This window comes from Ambystoma mexicanum, chromosome 1p (genome assembly GCF_040938575.1).
Source record: "Ambystoma mexicanum isolate Mex_15411 chromosome 1p, UKY_AmexF1_1, whole genome shotgun sequence".
NCBI lineage: Eukaryota > Metazoa > Chordata > Amphibia > Caudata > Ambystomatidae > Ambystoma > Ambystoma mexicanum.
In genome coordinates, this window is record NC_090921.1 from 1,148,928,919 (window position 1) to 1,148,947,005 (window position 18,087).

Here is an 18,087-nt window from a genome sequence, read left to right on the forward strand (position 1 = left end):
GTCACAGCAGTGAAGGCAAACTCCATTGCCCATCTGGCAGAAACCCGCATCCGCAATGTCCGTGGCCACTGATGGCATGGTCCGATGCCACCTTGCCCTCTTGTAGAATTTCCAACGCCTTTGCTCTCTCATCGTCGGGGAGGAAGTCCAGCAGAGGTGCTAGCTTGAACCACAGCTGCCGGTTGTAGCGTGCTACGATAGCGAGGGCTTTGGCGGCCTTGATGATTTCGCTGCTGAGTAGATAACTCAATGTCTACCAAAATAACTTGGTAGACCATAGGGTTGAGGTTGTCCATAAAATAGATGATTTGCGCTGGACGGTTATATGGAAACTCAACCCCTGCCTGATGGCAATAGGGACAAGAAGATGTTACTCAGAGAACAGAGGTTAATTTATCTGGCTAAAACCTCAATCAACGGGTTAAACGACAAACTTGATTGGACAGCATGACATTGAAAGGTTACTTAACCATCATATTATCAGAGCAAATCCATCCATTGTAGATCCACTGGCTGCTGGTTAACATCACTTTCCTAGTTCCACTCAAAACTTGTAACCAGTGATCCAGCTAGACTGCCCAGAAATTGACCACTTTTTTGGTTTACACCACCACCAAGTACACAGAACATAGGATTGAGAATAAGATATGCAATACCACAATACCTTAACAACTGGCCACATTTTTAACTACCAACACCGGAAGGTTCAGCGAGTAGATTCGAGCTATGGCAGGTAACTCCCGTGATGCAGGTTGCTTAGCAACACAGCGTCACGTGAACAGAGGGCGGATATAAACAATCCCGGCAACACCAACTACATTGATGTCCGCCGTGAGAAAGGAACAGGCGATACCCGGAAGGCTCCCCTGCCGGACTCGACAGAAGCTGTGATTTGCAAACGGTTTTGGACCCTCAACTCGCCAACGCTTAGTAATGGTAAGCGCAATGTGGACCTGCACCATATAAGTAATCGATGATGCAGTTTCACTGAAATTTCCCTGCTTATCACAGTGAGCATACGAATAGTGGGTTTTCCTTTTTCGCTCACGCATGAACACTATTGTTTTGTGTTGCCCGCAGGGTTACCTTTTCAGACGGCGCCCGGGACGGATGGTCAGCATTACTTTAGAGTGCCACGACATTGTTTACAAGAAAACCTCTCTCGTATCGTGCATCGCCTGCGTAAAATCAGCGGATTTGGATGCTAGCCATTTTGAGACACCTAATCCGCAAGCATATGCAGATGATTAGCATACCACTAAGATTGAAGTCACGGACCTATTACCCTCACTCTAAACTGAGTTTGACAATTTTTGTGCTCTTCGTTGCGTTTTTTCAGCAGCTACGATTACATGCCAGGCGAGATGCTGTCCGTGTGACACAACATTAACACACCCCTTGGTAGAGTGAAACTGTCGGCCCAGATCAAGGTAATTATGGATTCCAACGCTTTAACTACAACACACACTAGCAGTATTTACCTGGACCGACTCCTTAGTGTGTTTTGTTCTTTTTATCTTTTCTCAAACCTAGGGTCATACTTGGAACCTTCGCCTCAGTATTTCACCATTAAGAGACGTTCGCCTTGTTCACTACAACAAGGCTAATCCCAACACCCGCTTCCGAATTTGATCCAAAAATATTTGGTTGTTGGTGAGTGTTGGTCAATGGAATTTTAACACGTTAGCCGGTAAATCTTTGCTAGTTGATCACTTGATGTATGAACTCACAGCAGAAACCTACAAAGTTCCGGATGGTATCTAACACATCTAGCTAAACCTCTGCACTGTAGACTGTGCATTATAGAGTCTAGCTCTGTTGAAGTGCCAACCCGGTGTAGTATGATGTTCAACAGGACTTCTGTTTTTGTTCTTATCCAGCACTTTTTTGTTAGAGTATCAAAAACTCTCTTAAGGTCGATTATAAGTCCTTAAAACTGCTAATTTGTTTAGGTCATGTGGACATGAGGTTTTACCTTTACTCTTGTCCCATCTCCGTTTCAGGGTCGAACACTCCTTCTTTCCATTCGACCAAGTGAACATGGTTGATGGAGTAGAAACAAGTTGACTGTTCATTGGATGATCAAACCATTGATCCAATTAACTGGGCCCGAATTGTAGACCATTGTGGTCTTTTTTTCTATAGTATACATTGCAAATTGTTCACAGGCAAATTATTGCCCCTGAAGAATTTCCCTTGATTTTATTGTATGAGAGGTGCGTGAGGAATGAAATATGTTGGGTTGAATAGAAATGTATTGGTGCGTCAGTGAATGAATAACTTGTATTTTAGCACATTTTTGGTCATCACTTGAAATCTTCTCTTAACCAAAAGGCTCCATTTGCTTTACTGCCTAACCTGAAAATCCAGCTGAAGATACTGTTTACCTCAGCTGGCTCTTTCTCTGTGTATTCTTTGTCTGGTGTTTTTTGTAAATCCACATATTATGCAACGTACGACGAAATATTAATTGTTTTGAATTAGATAACTCGCCTTCCCATTGCATCCAATGTCTTCCCCTCCTTGTCAAGGACGGGTGGACACTGACGTAGACGTAGAGCCCGACGAGGACTTCTTTGCCGGTGCAGGAACCACTGAGTCTGGTGACGGCTGGGCCTGCAAGCACTTAAGCAGCCTGTACTTCTCTAGGTGGTCCCTCTTTGCTGGGGCTGTCGAAGGGTTCTTCCTGAGTGCCAGTCCTTCATCCCATATATCATCCAAGAGCAGGACTGAAAGGATGGTCTTAATCTTCGCCTTGCGCCGCTGGTATAAGAAGCCCTCCTTATGCTCCGGTGTGAGCTGGAAGAGCCCTGATGCACTTGAGATGGTATGGAACGATACCATCTCTTCCGGTGGAGAGTATCTGGGCGTAGGCGACGGGATGGCCCCCATCCTGCCATCTTCGACCGTGCCAGTCGTCGTTGCTGTGTCCGACTCAGTCTCACCCGTTGGGGGTGGCAAAGAAGGAGGCAGCGGGTGCCTCTTCCTCTTCTTGGGTGGCGGTTCTCCCGTCGCCATTGGGGCGGTCAGCACCGGCCCCGCTGGGAGAGCGGGTGGCAGCGTCGCCGGCATCCTCTTCTACATCTACGATACCAGTGTATGAAGGGTGGAGAGAAGGTCCATTGAAAGATCTCTAGTTGGCAGCTGAGATGTAGGGACAGGCAGCTGGGGCATAGGAGCAGGGCCAGGACACTTGTCGTCCTGAGGCCCTCTCTCGCCTTCCTCAACGGTATCTTCGTCGCCCTCGTCGTAGGGCGGGACTGAAGTTTCCCTTGTCGCCACCGTCTTCCTGGATGGTCTGGAGGTAGAATAGTTCCTACTCCTCAGCCAAGGAGATATACGGATATCACAGGCCCTGGAGGACTTCAACGCCCCCTTTCGTCACGTCCAGAGGGGACGATCTCTGGGAGATGATCAGCATCTTCTTCTCCGGGGTCTCCCTCCTGGGAGGGAGGGACACTTACCTTCGAAAGGGCGTCCCGCGGGTCCACCCCCAACAGCCTTTGAAAGGGACACTACCATCACCTTGATGGAAGGCGCTGCCTTCATCTGGTGCATTTGGGCCTTCACGGTCAGGCCAGGCCCCTTGTCCTGCTTTGCCTTCTCCTTAGGGGCCTTCTCTGCCGAGGATAGGCCGGACACGGTACCCTGGTTGGTCTTCTAGGTCGTCTCCGGGGCCACCTTTAGCTTGCCCGGGTGATCTGACTTCCTCTTGGATGAAAATCCAGAGCGTTGACTGGAGACCGATGCAGCTGGGATGTCGAACGCAACCTGGCTGCTGAGGAGCCCGCCGCAATCGCGCTCCCAACGGTAGCGGACTCGCAGTGCTTGGCCTTTTGTTGGACCCCCGTAGGAGGGGCACCCTCAAAGGACTTCGAAGCTTGCTCAGCTTTCCCAGATCCGGGAGAGGCATGCTCCTGGGAACAGCACAGTGCAGAGGCCTTGGCCTGCAACCACTCCTCCAGCCGTTTACGCCAATCCTTCAATGGGCGTTTCGAGCGTTAACGGAAAACGCACAATCCTCCTCCTCATGCGTTGGGCACAAGCAATACAGGCACTGAATGTTTGTCGTCCATGTAAACATTCCGCAAACCGCAGTCGGAGCCAAGCTTGAAAAGGGAAGGGGAAATCCTTCTCGTCCGACATGATCCATGTGGTGTAGGCCTGAAGAATCTTCTGGAAGCCTCCACAAAGAAACTCCACCCTTGAGGGGCACTGAAGAATCCCAAAAACTAGTCCCCGTTAATCGGAAGCATGATCGATGGAGCACAAGGCTCGCTTGACCAAAAAATAAAACTCTTCCAAAAAGCGAAAAACTCAGTAAAAGCTTGAGAGCTAAGCACGAGGACTCCCAACACTTGAAGGTGCGGTAAAAATCTGAAGATGGCTGACCGAGGAGGGGCTTAGGTAGAGGGCAGTGATTGGCTGAGGGCACTATGACCCAGAGCTCAGAGATTGGTTTAGGAAAAAGACAGTTCAGAAATGAAACTGATTTTTTCTTTACCTTGGATTCCCAGCCTGACGGGGAATATTCCCAAGCATGTGAATCCATGATAGACCCCATGCTGCAGAACTTTAATTACATTTTCTTGGGTGAACTACTGTTCCCAAGAATAGTAAGATGATCCCTGTCTTACTTAACTTTCTCTTTGTGGGACCAGCACATACCACCCTATGTGGAGTGCTGGGGAGTGGGGGGGGGGGGGGGGTGCAGGGGGGAGGGGGTTACTTAGTAATTCCATATCCCACTTCTCATGTGACATTTTAACTAACATACTTTAAATGGCTGGTGGCAGTGGTTTACTTTTTACTACCAGTGTGCATTTTTACCATAAGGCTGAATCCTCAGCTGCAGTACAGCACCAATGGGTGACCATTTTCCCAAAATTGCCCTCCTCTTCTTTTTTCACCATTTTCTGTTTGTTAGTTCCGCTTTTACTCTGTTAACTGAAACAGGTTTGAGTCCTTTGTGTGTTTTGCCTTTGGCGGGCTTCAGCCCTGAAGCCTGTCCAGACTCCAGCTTGTCTGGAAAGGCCAGGAAGTGAGGGAGGGTCCCAAAACTTCCCAGTCCTTTGTCTCTAGGTGTGCCTGAGTGAAACCAGGCCAATTGGTCGGCTGACTGTTCTATAAAGGACAGTCACCCTGAGGTGTGACTGACTGCCTGAGCCTAGAAATGCCAGGTGAAGCCCTGCAGCTGTGCTGACACCGTTTTGGGAACACCCGCACGGACAACTTCCTCCCCTAGGCTAGTGGGATAACATAGCCTCAAGACCAGCTTTCATTTGGCGCAACCCCCGACTTGCTGTGCCTCACCAGAGCTGCAGAAGCCCAATGCCAGAGGTCCAGTGACCACTGACGAGTGCTTCTTCTTGCGAAGTCCGAATCCGGACAAATCTTCGTGGGCATCCAGAGGACCCTACTGAAGCAAGAAATCTTGATCCAGAGTCCCCTCACTAGAGTCCAAGACTGAGGAAGCAAGTCACTTCCGAATTGCGCTTTCTGTTCTTCATTGGTGCTGAGAAAAAAGGTGCCAAAACACTGAAGTGCCGCTGAAACAATGGAAATCCAATGTTGGGGAGTCCCTCTCCAGAGTACTGCCGCAGGAGCCCGCCAGACGTCTTCTCTTTCTTCACCATGACCAAGGTCCAGCCAAGCTGTAGCAAGGAGGAATCCAGCTGGAACATTCTTCTTCAGAGGTACTGTGGGGTTTGGGGTATTCACCTTTAAGCCTTAAGTTGTGCTTCCTACCTTGGAAGTGCTTTTTGGAGTTGATCTCAACTCACCTGCACTTGCCTAACAGCTTGTGCTCTCTAGAGTTAGCTCACTTGAGTTACAGCAATTTCTTCTGAACTTACTAACTTTGTCAAGACTTGATCTAAGAAGTGCATTAGAACTATTGACTTTGTCCATTGATTTTGGCTGTCCTGGCTCCCTAAAAGCACTTCTTAGAACCCGTCGGCTTTGGCGGCACTTGTTACCTCATAGGTTATAATTGTTGACACTATAATTGCTGGGATGAAAGTCTACTTGCCTCACTTTGGGAGATTGTAATTGTTTTACAAACTGTTGAAGGTATGTTCTAAATTTTATTCTAACCTTTCCTTCCTCTAACAACTCAATAACTGAAATGTAACCAAAATAAGTGCAATACTTACCTTTACTAAAGTTACTCCGTGTGCTGGAATAATAAAGTTACTCACCCTAGGGACTACCTTACTCCTAGTCCATAGTCCCCTTTCCTCCATACTTTTGGGACATACCGTCCTGTGGGATGGGACCGGAGCACTTTTGTAAAAAAGCATCAAATTGAAAAATGTGTCCTTCTCTTTTTACATGGGGTACCGCACGCAGCCGTAACTCCGCCCTCCTTAGCTCCGCCCCACGCATCGCCCTTCAGTCCTTTTCTATCGCCAGGTCTGAGACCATTTAAGGAATAAAAGAGGATACATATTAGAGGGCACAGCGGGTGGGCGTATGGAGGAAAGGGGACTAGGGGTAAAGTAATCACTACAGTGAAACTTTATTATACTCCTACGTCCCGTCCCCTTTACTCCATAATTTTGGGAGATTACCAAGCACTCCTTCCAGGATAACGGGTGGATGGAACTCCTTTACTGAAAGAGGTTAACAGCTTGCCCGAACTGAGCATCAGCCCTGGAGCTCAGGTCTAAGCAGTAATGCTTCACAAAAGCCGATGGGGAAGCCCACATGGCTGCCTTGGCAATAGTTTCCCAGGGAACATATTTTTGGAAGGCAATGGCAGCTGCCTTGCCCCGCACAAGATGGGCATGAATTCCCTTTGGAGGTTGAAGGCCCTGAACGGAATACGCTTCCGAGATACAGGAAGCAATCCATCAGGATATAGCTGCCTTCGAAGCTGGCTTTCCTTTTGGGTCCCTGAAAGTCACCAAGAGCTGGGAAGAGCTCCGAAGATTAGATGTTCTGTCCAAATAAAACTAAAGAGCTCGCCTTACATCCAAATTATGCAGAACCCTCTCGGTATCTGAAGCCGGTTCTGGGAAGAAAACTGGTAAGGAAATAGACTGATTCAGATGAAAATCAGATACCACCTTTGGAAGGAAAGTGGGATTGGTATCCTTGTGAAAAGTGAGGAATGGATGTTCTACCGACAAGGCCTGAAGCTCGCTTACACACCTTGCCGAAGTTGCCACAATCAGAAAGGCCATTTTCCATTAAAGGAATTTAAAGTCTGCCAAAGACATGGGTTCAAAGGGTTTATAACAAAAGCAGTACGGACCACATTCAGATCCCACTTAGGATGCGGACTGCGCACCAGTGAATACAGATGCAACAGAATTGGAAGTAGAATATGGTAACACACGGGATCGAGCAACCAGCATTAAAGGGAATCTTTTGAAGTTCAGGGAACTCGCAGATAAGGAGTTTCAGCTACTGTACTACCCTCTGTGAGCGAGAAGATATGTTGAAGCAGACAGACCGGGACACCAATTGGCGAACACTGTCAGGAGTGAATATGTGCGGCAACACATCACTGGAATCCTTCGCCCTACTGGGGCTATCCTTAATACTCCTGAAGCAGTGAACAACAAATTCCATAGACTCTATGAAATCGTGTATTCCAAAGCCGACGACTGCTCGAACATAGAACTTGAGGCATACCTGGATGAGATACCCCTTACAAAGCTTTCAGCGGAGTCCTGACTGGTCATCAACCAGCCACTGATGAGATAATTGAGGCTATTGAATCGCTTCTGTCTGGTAAGGCCGTGGGACCCGATGGTCTGTGCATAGAACTATATAAAGAGCTGAGCTCCACACTTGCTCCCAACTTATTGAGAATATGGGAAGAGTCGCTGCTGAATGGCAAACTTCACCCATCCCTCTCTAAAGCAGCGATAACCGTCCTACTGAAACATATTAGTTCTGCATCCGAAATGGGTGCCTATAGACCACTGTCCCTGATAAACTCAAGACACGAAGATATCTGCAAAGCTACTTGCCACCAGACTACTTCCGCACATGCCCAAGCCAGTACACCCTGATCAATCAGGGTTTATTCCCGGTAGGACAACAGCATTTAATCTACGCCGAATGTTCGGCATTATCTCACAACTCAACCCAGGAGCACAAGTGGTGGCGGCCTCACTGGATGCCGAGAAGGCTTTCGACTCGGTCTCATTGCAGTTCCTGTACTCTGTACTACGTCGTATGGGGGTTGGTGAATTCGTCAATGTGTTTGTTGTATTCCTCCCCAGATGCTACAGTCCGCACTGGGACCATGTTATCACCTATGTTCCTGCTTGGTCGTGGCACGAGGCAGGGTTGCCAGTTATCACTGTTTGCGCGTACCATAGGAGCCACTGGCGTGCATTATGTGACTCAAAGACACCGAGGCTTGCGCACGAGGGGCCCAACTCATATTATATCACTTTATGCTGATGATTCACTATTATATATAAGAAAACCAACCACGAACCTCAACCCAATCTTAGATGAGGTCCGCAAATTTGCTATCTATTCGGGATACCATATAAATGAAGCAAATACTGAGCGGTTTCCTTGAATGAAGCTACCACTCACCCACCGGATTTGACAGGACTCTGATGGTACCTGGATAAAATAAAGTATCGGCATAATAGTTATACGACATCATTCACTATTACTTGAAAACCACTAAAAGTGTATGCAAACAATTAATGATAAATTGAATGAGTGGGCTAGGCTTCCAATTTCACTATACGGTAGGCTGTCCCTATTAAAATGATTTTAGTGCCTAAGCTGTTATACCACTTCTCTCATATACCTGTCTGGCTGGGATGCAAATTCTTTGATAAAGTGCGTTCACTGGCGGTGGGGTTTGCATGGGGTGCTGGAACACTGGATGAGCTGGAAAGCTATGACGAGACCATATGAACATGGGGTAAGGGGTGGGGGGCAAAACCCCAGACTGTGAACTATACTACGAAGTTGCGTAGGTGCAGTTCACCGGGTACTCCCCACATGATCGCCCACTACATACGGGCCTGGAAGAGTATAGCGCTACCCGGCCAGCCTACGCACAATAGTTCTGGCAACGCGACACACAGACACCTGTATGTTTGACCCGGTCCACACAACCATGAACGCCTGGGCCAGGATATTTAAAAGGCTGAAGTTTACCGAAACCTACGTGGGGGCGATCCCGCTGTGCAATTGTCCAGGACTCCCCCCGCCCTATGATAAGGCTATACAGAGGGGTTGGGACCCTGATGATGCTATGACATTACGGGATCTCTTCCCAGAGGGCTTTTTTTATCACATATGTAGACTTCTCAGCAAAACTGGGCGCTGGCTCCATTAAAACCCTTCAATATTATAGAATGAGAGCAGCGATTTGAGGGTGCTGGTCATCGTTTCCGAACGAACCTGAGGATTGTGATGTACTGGGCATGGTGGTCACGGTCGTTAACCCCAGAGGACTAGTTTCTAGACTATATAAGAAATGCCAGGAAATGCTAAACCAACCCCCGAAAGCTAAAGAGGTGGGAAACAGATGTGGATACCCCGTTTGATGATATTCAGTGGACCTGGTGGTGTCGCCCGACTCGGGAGGTATCCCTCAATGCAAAACACAGACTCATTTAAGATGCTCAACAGACTACAGTACACCGATGCAGAAATTGCTAGGATTGCCCCTCTGGCGAATGGCGGCTGCATTAAGCGCATTAAGTGGCTGATACACATCATATATATTGGGACTGCCCACAGATTCAGCCAGGAGGTTGCTAATGGCTTGCAAGAATGCAGAGGGGTCCCCACCTTCTCTGTCACTTCCAAAATACTTAGTTGGCAATAAAGGAAAGATCAGTTGCAATAAAGGAAAGATCAGTTACATTGAGACTCCTCTTTAACCTTGGTTGTTTGGTCACAGAGAAATGCATATTGCTCAGATGGAAGTTTGGTACAGCTCCAGACATTGGAATGTGGGTCAAAGAATGAGTGCGAGGGGGCCTATGTTTCACTTTTCTCACCAAGCTGCAGGCCTAAGGACACATGGGAGCCTTTTTGAGAATACTTAAGTATGGAAGAACTGTACATTAACGAACATACAGTGTTGTAAATGCATTAAGATATGCGGTTTGGGCAATGCCCACGGATGCGATACAAAAACCTCAAAATGTTATGAAAACAGTAATATTGTTGTTTGATGTCTCAATGGAAATATGTTCTGGACTGCACTAAAGTTTTTATTTTTTTTTTAAAGTGTGTTTCACCATTCTAACAGAAAGTAGATGTAAAGTTATATTACTCACCTGTGATTTGGTTGTGCCTCTTCCCAAAAGTAATGCTGTTGGTTTCATTTCACTATTCCTGTTAGGATTAATGTAGAAGTGTCCTCAACTGGATCTTGCTTCCCATGACCTGCCGTTAGCCTGTCCAGAATAAGTCAGCCTTAGGTTTTACCTACCTAGAATAACCTTGAGTCATTCATAAAGTGCAAGGGTTTGCTTTCCCTAATCTGTTTTAGCCAGACAAAAAAAGCCTTTGGTTTTTACCTGCCTTTAAGTTGCTGATGGCTCCTGTAAAAGTGTACAGATTTTACTTACCTTGAGTAGAACTGTTATTCTAAAGTAAGTTAGAGGTATTGCTTCCCTTAGTCTGAACTGAAAAGCAACTGTAAATGAATATTACACTGCAAGGTCCAACTCCCCTAGAATAATGTATCCTGAATCCGAGCTATCGACGTTTTACTGTTCCTAGAATAAGTGTTCCACTAGTTACAAAAGTATATTGTCCAGTTGTTTTACTAAGTGATTTCTCGCTGAGCGTCACGGTACAACTGCTAGGGCCCTGCCCCTAGATTACTGAAAGTAATCTAAAAGTAACTATTAGTTTGACTTTCCTAGCACTCCCATTAGGTGGTCCAAATTAGGTTATATGCATTGGTCTGTGTAGCTCCAAGCATAGTGTGTTTTTAGAATTGTGGTTATATATAATGTGATAGTACTTGTTTCCCACGAGATTTATCTGGGCCTACTTGTATTTAAATAAACCATTTATTTTTACAATCCATAGCGTTTCATTGTTTCGTTGGACAAGTTGTATTACAATTTGATTTGCACTGATTCTGCAGCCCTCTCTCCCTCCTAAAATAAGCCTGGCAGCTCTGTCTACGCTACATTGGACTCAGGTGCTACAACCAAGAGTGGAGTCTTCTACTGCCTCAGTTGAATGGTTTTACTAAGCCCTCAGTTGGACTTCAGAAAAACTGTCCCAATAGGCCATCATTATTTATTTATTGTTTAACTCTCTGGGTCCAGTGGTCTGGACGGAGTTTCAGCTCCAGCACCTCAGACTTTATCCACGAACACAGGCAAGGTCCAACAATTATGGCCCACGCAACTTGGGGATGCGGGGGTTGACCAACAGGGACAGCCTGCCTCCCAGTCTGAACTGGTTTCAGTCAGGCACACTGCAGGACAAAGGATAGGGAGTTTCGGTCAACTCCCCCACTTCCTGTCCTGCTAGTCACTTAGAGACCCATCGCAGACTTTACTTAGGAAGCCTGGCAAAGACAAAGGGATCAGAGAATCCTACCCCACCCAAAAAGATAAGACATCAGAAAGGACACGTCATCTTGTTCAGGGCTTAAAGTACGGCCACCATTTTTGGTAAATGTCGACCCATGTGCCCCTGACCGCAGTTGCGAAGACATCCTGCGACAAAAGTCCACAAAAAGTTGTGCAAAAGGGTACACTGCCACCAGCCTGAACAGAGCTCGTCACAGTAACCCAAAGTTACTGGAGAGTTGAGAAAAGGGATACATTGGAGCCCTTCAGCACTCCACATAAGGTGGGGTGCGCTGATTTTGCAAAAGAAAAAACAGGTAGAATAAAAGTAGCCCCCCCTACCTAGGTAACGAGTTAACCAAGGGGAAATAAAGAAACATGGAAGCTCTAGGAGCTCGTAGCAACACTGCACACAAAGTGCTCTGTGCTGCTTTAGAAAAATGTAGATACCCAAAATGTCAGGAAAGAAGGACTCCAAAAAGAGGTAAAATGGTTCCCAAATATTAAAGTAAACGAATGAGTGGGTTTGGAAATGGTTCCCACTCAGGAGAACTAGTCAAACATCCAGGTGGTCCAGCAAAAAGTGCTGGAGTACTCACAGGTGGAGAGAACTACACACAAAAAGGGAAATCTACTGGCGTACAATCATCAGACCCAGGTTGAATCTCTTCAGAGTACCCCACATTCACTCCCACTTCACAGAATTCAAAGCTTTCTCAGCATCTAAGGAAATTACTGAACAATGGAGAGACAAGGACTGCACGTGTGCAATAACGTGGTAAGGTGCCTTAAATTATGACGTATTCCTGCCAGGAATAAATCCAGCCTGATCCGGATGTTTTGTTAGAACATTTAAATTCCACCCCGGAGGTGGTGTGAAAATGGGGGGTACATTCTCTCAACCCATTCCATGAACGCTTTCACCACAGGAACCTTCCACAAGACACCTTGCTTTGTGAGGTAGTGTATGCTGAAGCACTGCTAGATGGACTTTGAAGCGGATTGAATACGAAACCCGAGTCTCACAAGCATAACAGGTAGCGAAATATATTGGGTGAGCAGTCAATGGGGTTGATACGATTCCTTCTACACAATAACATAAATCGATTCCATTTATTGAAATTACATTGTCTGGTATTTGGTTTGCGTGCCCATGCATAAACAGAATGTGCACTTATCTTTTGGAGTAAAGTAAGCCACTGCGAATGCAAAATATCAGCGGTTTCAGACCAACATCCAACATATACATCAGAAAGTCAATTTTAGACATCACCTGTCCTCCATTGTTCTCTGTGCGGAACTGATACTGGATATTGTGGTCTGTGAACGAGGTTTGCTGCACACTTGTAATTGCTACCGCAGTTTGCTCATCTGCATTCGTTCCATCTCCTTGAAAAGTAAGCAAAATTAATGGAACAGTCGTGTGTGACAAATAAAAATAATTACAGTAGGCCAACTGACAGGATGTCAGAAAACAAGAATATCACAAATAGATTGACTTAATATATTAAACAAGGGGAACATACTGGCAAATTAAACATTTAGAACGATAATACCAATACTTAAGGCTGCATGTTTGCCGTGGTTGTCTTGCATGTCATGATTTGTAACATTGTCCACTAGATGGCGCCAGCTGGGGAGAAGATCTGAGCCAGAAAAGGAAGAAAGAGAAATGCTGCGGTTTTAATTCACCCCAGGCCGTTAAGAAATAACTACTTTCTAAAAAGTTAACTTCACACCCTTGAAAGGGTGGAAAATAAATGCGACGGGAAGAAGATAATCGCCATACACCATGTGTGCAATCCAGAAGCTCTTATGACAAGGTTTTAAATTGATAGAAACGTTTGAACTGGTGGATGAACAACATTAGCAGCAGCTACCATTTAGCTCAAAAGAGCGTTTTCTAAGCTTTTCTTTTTTTTAGCTTTCCAGTAATCTCACCTTGTTTTAATATAGTTTAATGCAGGCGCAACTATTTAATCAATGGTTTGGAAAGGACTGGGACCATTTATTTGGCTTCCTTTGAACACTCCACTCAATCGACAGGATTTAAATTCCATGCCCGTTTATATAACTGATGGGTGGAGGTCTCATAAACTGAGAATAAATTGAACTTAATCCCTCAAAACAAAGGCGAGTTGAAACAGTGTTTTTCCATAGGCAGTAATAATAAAAAGGACAACTTCGGTTTCAGTGGAGGCTTGGTAAGAAATAGCAAAAACAAGAGACAAAAAAAGTCTTTACCAGGTGCATGCAACTGTGGATTTATCAAATTCGAACAAGTTACTCGCCACAGCGAGTACTGTAGTCCCAGTCATAATCGCATTTGTCCATATCTTTGGAATGGCGTCCCCCAGAGAGAAAAAAAAAAATAGTGTCAGGAGAATTTTTGTTTTCTCTTTTAGTTAAACCCTTCAGATGAGGGAAATCATTCGCAGATCTGCCGGAGTGCGTACCTGCTCAGTGCACGTTAACCATTTTTTGGGGGATTTCTTTTTTTATGCGCACTAAGAGCGGGTCAATTTTACACGGGAATGGAAGCGAGGAGGAAAGTGGACCATACGACTAGCACTGAAAATGTAGTAACGTTAATTTGGTTATGTAAACTAATGAAATACAAGCCCCAAATGTTCCGTCTGCTCTATTGCATTCAATACTTCTAGGGATTTACACCTAGTTATTTCTGGGGCCCTTTTACACAGCAACGTACTTGTGGGCAGAGTAGCGTTGCATTTCCCTGGCCTAGAACAGTTTCCACTTTGCAGAATTGACTTTCAACCAGAGGTTCCATGTAGAGTATACGGTTACAGTTTGTGGATTGCCTCGGTAAGTGTAAGGAGAGGACGCATAGAGGACCATGCCTCGCCATTTCAGGAGGCATACCCAAACAAAACCCTTAATAGGAACCTATTGCAGTAACTTGCTGCCTCACGAAAAGGTCCACCAACTGCCAGTCACAGAACAGAAGTTCGAGTAGACACCTTCCCTACGATCGACCCCACCAAACCCTCTAAAAAAAACTTTTTGGGTGCCAGCCAGATGGGCAGCGACTAGTAAAGAGTTGCTCTTGATTGCCCACCTCCATAGATTTGGAGCAAGTCAGCAGAGTTAACTGATCTCATGACCCATGTGGAAAGTCAGACATAAATGATGGACACAACAGACGGTTTACTAAACAATTTAAAGAAAACCTCCTCTAGAACCAATATCTACGATGGATTACCTATGTCAAATCTATGCTAACCAACTACCTGCCCTACCATTATCAAAAGAAAGAATCTAGGCTTCAGTTTAGCATAGGTTTACTGCCCCTATTGTGGTGGCTGGTTTTCTGCAATCAACCCCCCTCATTAAAGACTTCCCACTGTCTCTTCCAGCTCTTGGTTACATAAAATGCATTAACAAAAAAACAAAAAAAATAAAAAAGTCTCAACGTTCCCTTTGGCTCACACAATGTCCAGGTAATGTCCACAAAATCTCTGGCATATCCCTTCTCCTCGGGATGTGTCCTCTTGACCTGGATAGGTCCGTATTTACAACAAAAACAAAGTTCACTCGTTGTCCCTCCTGGGCTGTTCAGTCTTAAGACTCCAAACCTGTTCACCTCATTTGCTTTTCTCTTTTCTCACTCCCTGGAGCCCGCGGTAGGATACTGGAATTCTCAACCCTCCTGTGGTTGCTGCTTTTCGTTCCCCCTCCTGGGACATTTGTTTACTCAACTGGGGGCGAAGGGGCCTGGCCAGCCCGGCTTGGTTCGTGGGCAAAGGGGCCTGGCCAGCCCGGCTTGGTTCGTGGCTTTGTGTACCTCCCTCCTGGGGTATTGGTTTCTCATCCCTACTTGGTCTGTTGATTGACTCACCCCCACGCAGCATATTCAAACTTCCAGTCCTAGAAGGACTATGGGCCGTCACGGCCCTGTTTGGATTCTCAGTTCGCTCAACCCCTGCCCCCCCCCACCCCCCCACCCCACCCTTTGCAGGATATTCGTATTCTCTGTCCAGTGTGGTCTCAGTTGTGGCCTCACCAGCTGCTCCTCGGATGCTGTCACGTACCATCTCTACAGTGGCACTGCTTTGCAGGAGAGCCGATCTCGGGTCCATGCGGATCTGTGCCCTTGACTTGGCTCCGGTCTGCTGTCCCGCGCTGCTTCTCGTCTAGTTTCCTTCAGTTCTGCTTCCTTCCTCAGCTGCGCCAGGCTAGTCAGGTTTTCTGCCTTAGTTGAAGCAGCAGCGCTCGGCAGGCTGCCTTGGGTCTCCATCCAGCAACGCCATCTGCGTGGCTCTCAGCTTCTCCTGTGAGGGAGCGACTCCCTCCTCTGTGAATCGAGGCAATCCTGCAATGCTCACTCTCCGGCTAAGTCTCCCCTCTGAGGTTGGAATCTGGTTGCATTTAGGTCCCTGCCTCAATTGGTTATGGTTTTCATCAAGGGGCAGAAACCAAGCCATTCACTTGAAAGAGGCCCTGTACCGAATTGGCATGGTCAATTCCCATATAAATCAACAAACATTGGGCAGTTGGAAGTGAAGGGAGGTGGGATGGAATCGAACTTGGCCATTCCTTGTCCCCAGAGGGGGAGTCGCCACCAGTGGGATACAGCTTTCCCTGCGAGAAGGGACAAACTACCTAGATTTCCTACTTCGATTGTTTCCCAGATCGAGATTCCTCGCTTTCACACCCATGGTGTTTCATTGTTATCTTTGAGATATTCTTACCAGGATGTCATAGGGAGTGTATTTATCTGGAACTGTGTGCTGAAGGTTTGAAAAGGTTGGGAAATCGGTTCCTACACATTACAATTACCTCCTCTGGTAGCCCTGGAACCACTGCTACTTTCAGGGCAGTGGGGTCTACCCTAACTTCTAAGGCGAGGATGACCTAAAGCTATATTTCAGCGTTCCTTTGAACGCAGGATCCCTTCACGGCATTGTTCAGGTCTAGGTGGTTTGACAAACGCTGTGTATAGGCGCGTTATAAATGGCATATCACATCAAACCAGTGGCAAACAAATTGCGATTTGTTTGCTTCCTGAATTGGGGTATTAGCCCAGGTCCGTTGCCAGGGCTGCATTTATTGCCTTTCCTTTTTATGCATTTATTTCCATTTTGCCAATCACTCCCCTGACATGCAAGTACTAACCCCCCCAATCCCTTCTAATTACTACCCTGACATGCAAGTACCAACCCCACATCACGATTTCAATTTCCCAAAAAAATGTGTGGAGGTACCAATAATGAAATGCCTTGTCAGTAATTGCAGGACCTTTGTTCACAGAGGGGCCCATGCACCACGGACTGCAACAGCACCCTTTCTTTCCTTTTTATACGTTTATTTACATTTTGCCTGTGCTGCTGCAGTCACCTTTTACCAGACACAGCGGCACGGGCAAAATGGAAAAAACGTACAAAGAAGGAAAAAAGAAAAAAAAGATGACGGCACAAAGCTGGTGCCTCCGCAGGCAATCCTGCTGTGTGGGGTGGGACAGGGGGACGTGGCTCACTGGTGTGTGGGTGGGCACAGCACGCACCAAAGGCTGCATCATTTTCTTTATTGCGCAGTGTGGTAGGAAGCCATGGTGGGGCCTGTTGCAGGCCCATGGCGGCCGGGGGTACCAGCCCTAAACGAGGGTCGAGCTGGAGCTCAATCACCCCTCCCCCAGCTTGCCCACGTCCAAGACAATACACAAAATTGCTCAGATAAATGTTTGTGCATTAAAAAACAGTGTATAGTAGCGCTATAATTATTTACTGTACACAATCCACTAGCTGAAACTTAAACTGCCGAGCAATCCTTTGTGTAGCTAGAATTGGTTGGAACTGCAGTCGGGACTGTCTGGCCACAGCCCACATTTCTCCCAGGGCACGTCTGTTGCTGGCAGATGTGGGTTACGTGGGCGCCCATGACGGAACAGTCCATACCTGCTTGAAAAGTGAAGATCCGTGCAGTTTTTAGGGCTGCAGTAATCCCCCAGCTTGGCCTTTAGATGGGAGGAGAGGGTCTGGAGCCATTCTGGAGGCCACCCACTGCAGCCAAGCACCAGAAGATGAGAAGACTAGCACTGAATCGGAAGAATCCAGCATTGCCAAAAGCAATCACCATGGTTCATGTGCCTCTTCCCCTGCAACCCAGGAAGACTTCAGTTGGTGCCCCCCTTCCCTGGGGCTGGGTGGATCAACCAGTCGTTTTTCAGCATTATAGACTTGACAATCATTGACTTTGAAAGTGTCCCTGGACCATCTTGTGTGTGGTCCATTGTGATAACCATGCTTCTCTCTGCTGCAACGAACACCAATCATACTTGTGATTGTGGCCCGAACACCAATCATACTTGTGATTGTGGCCCGGGAATAACGTAGCCTTAATCAGCTGCTCTCCATCCTGAAGAAGGACATTAAGTGTTTTCTGCCACGTCCTTGAACTTACCCTGCATGCCGGGGTTCCTTCACCACTTCGCTTTGCTGGCATCACATCCTCTTCGTGGGAATCATTGTGGTTGATGTCCTACGTAGTCCAGCCCATCCTTGATCACAGGTGATCGGAACCTAGATGGATCTAAACC

At 46.7% G+C, this 18,087-nt stretch overlaps 1 protein-coding gene across 2 annotated transcripts in view; it reads right to left on the reverse strand.

The window, feature by feature from the left end:
- Positions 1-18,087, reverse strand: part of USF2 (upstream transcription factor 2, c-fos interacting) — a 411,291-nt gene that overhangs the window by 342,846 nt on the left and 50,358 nt on the right. For both annotated transcript variants that reach the window (XM_069604824.1, XM_069604823.1), the window contains exon 3: positions 12,805-12,920. In XM_069604824.1, the coding sequence (XP_069460925.1) occupies positions 12,805-12,920 (116 nt within the window). The remainder of the gene's footprint in view (positions 1-12,804; positions 12,921-18,087) is intronic.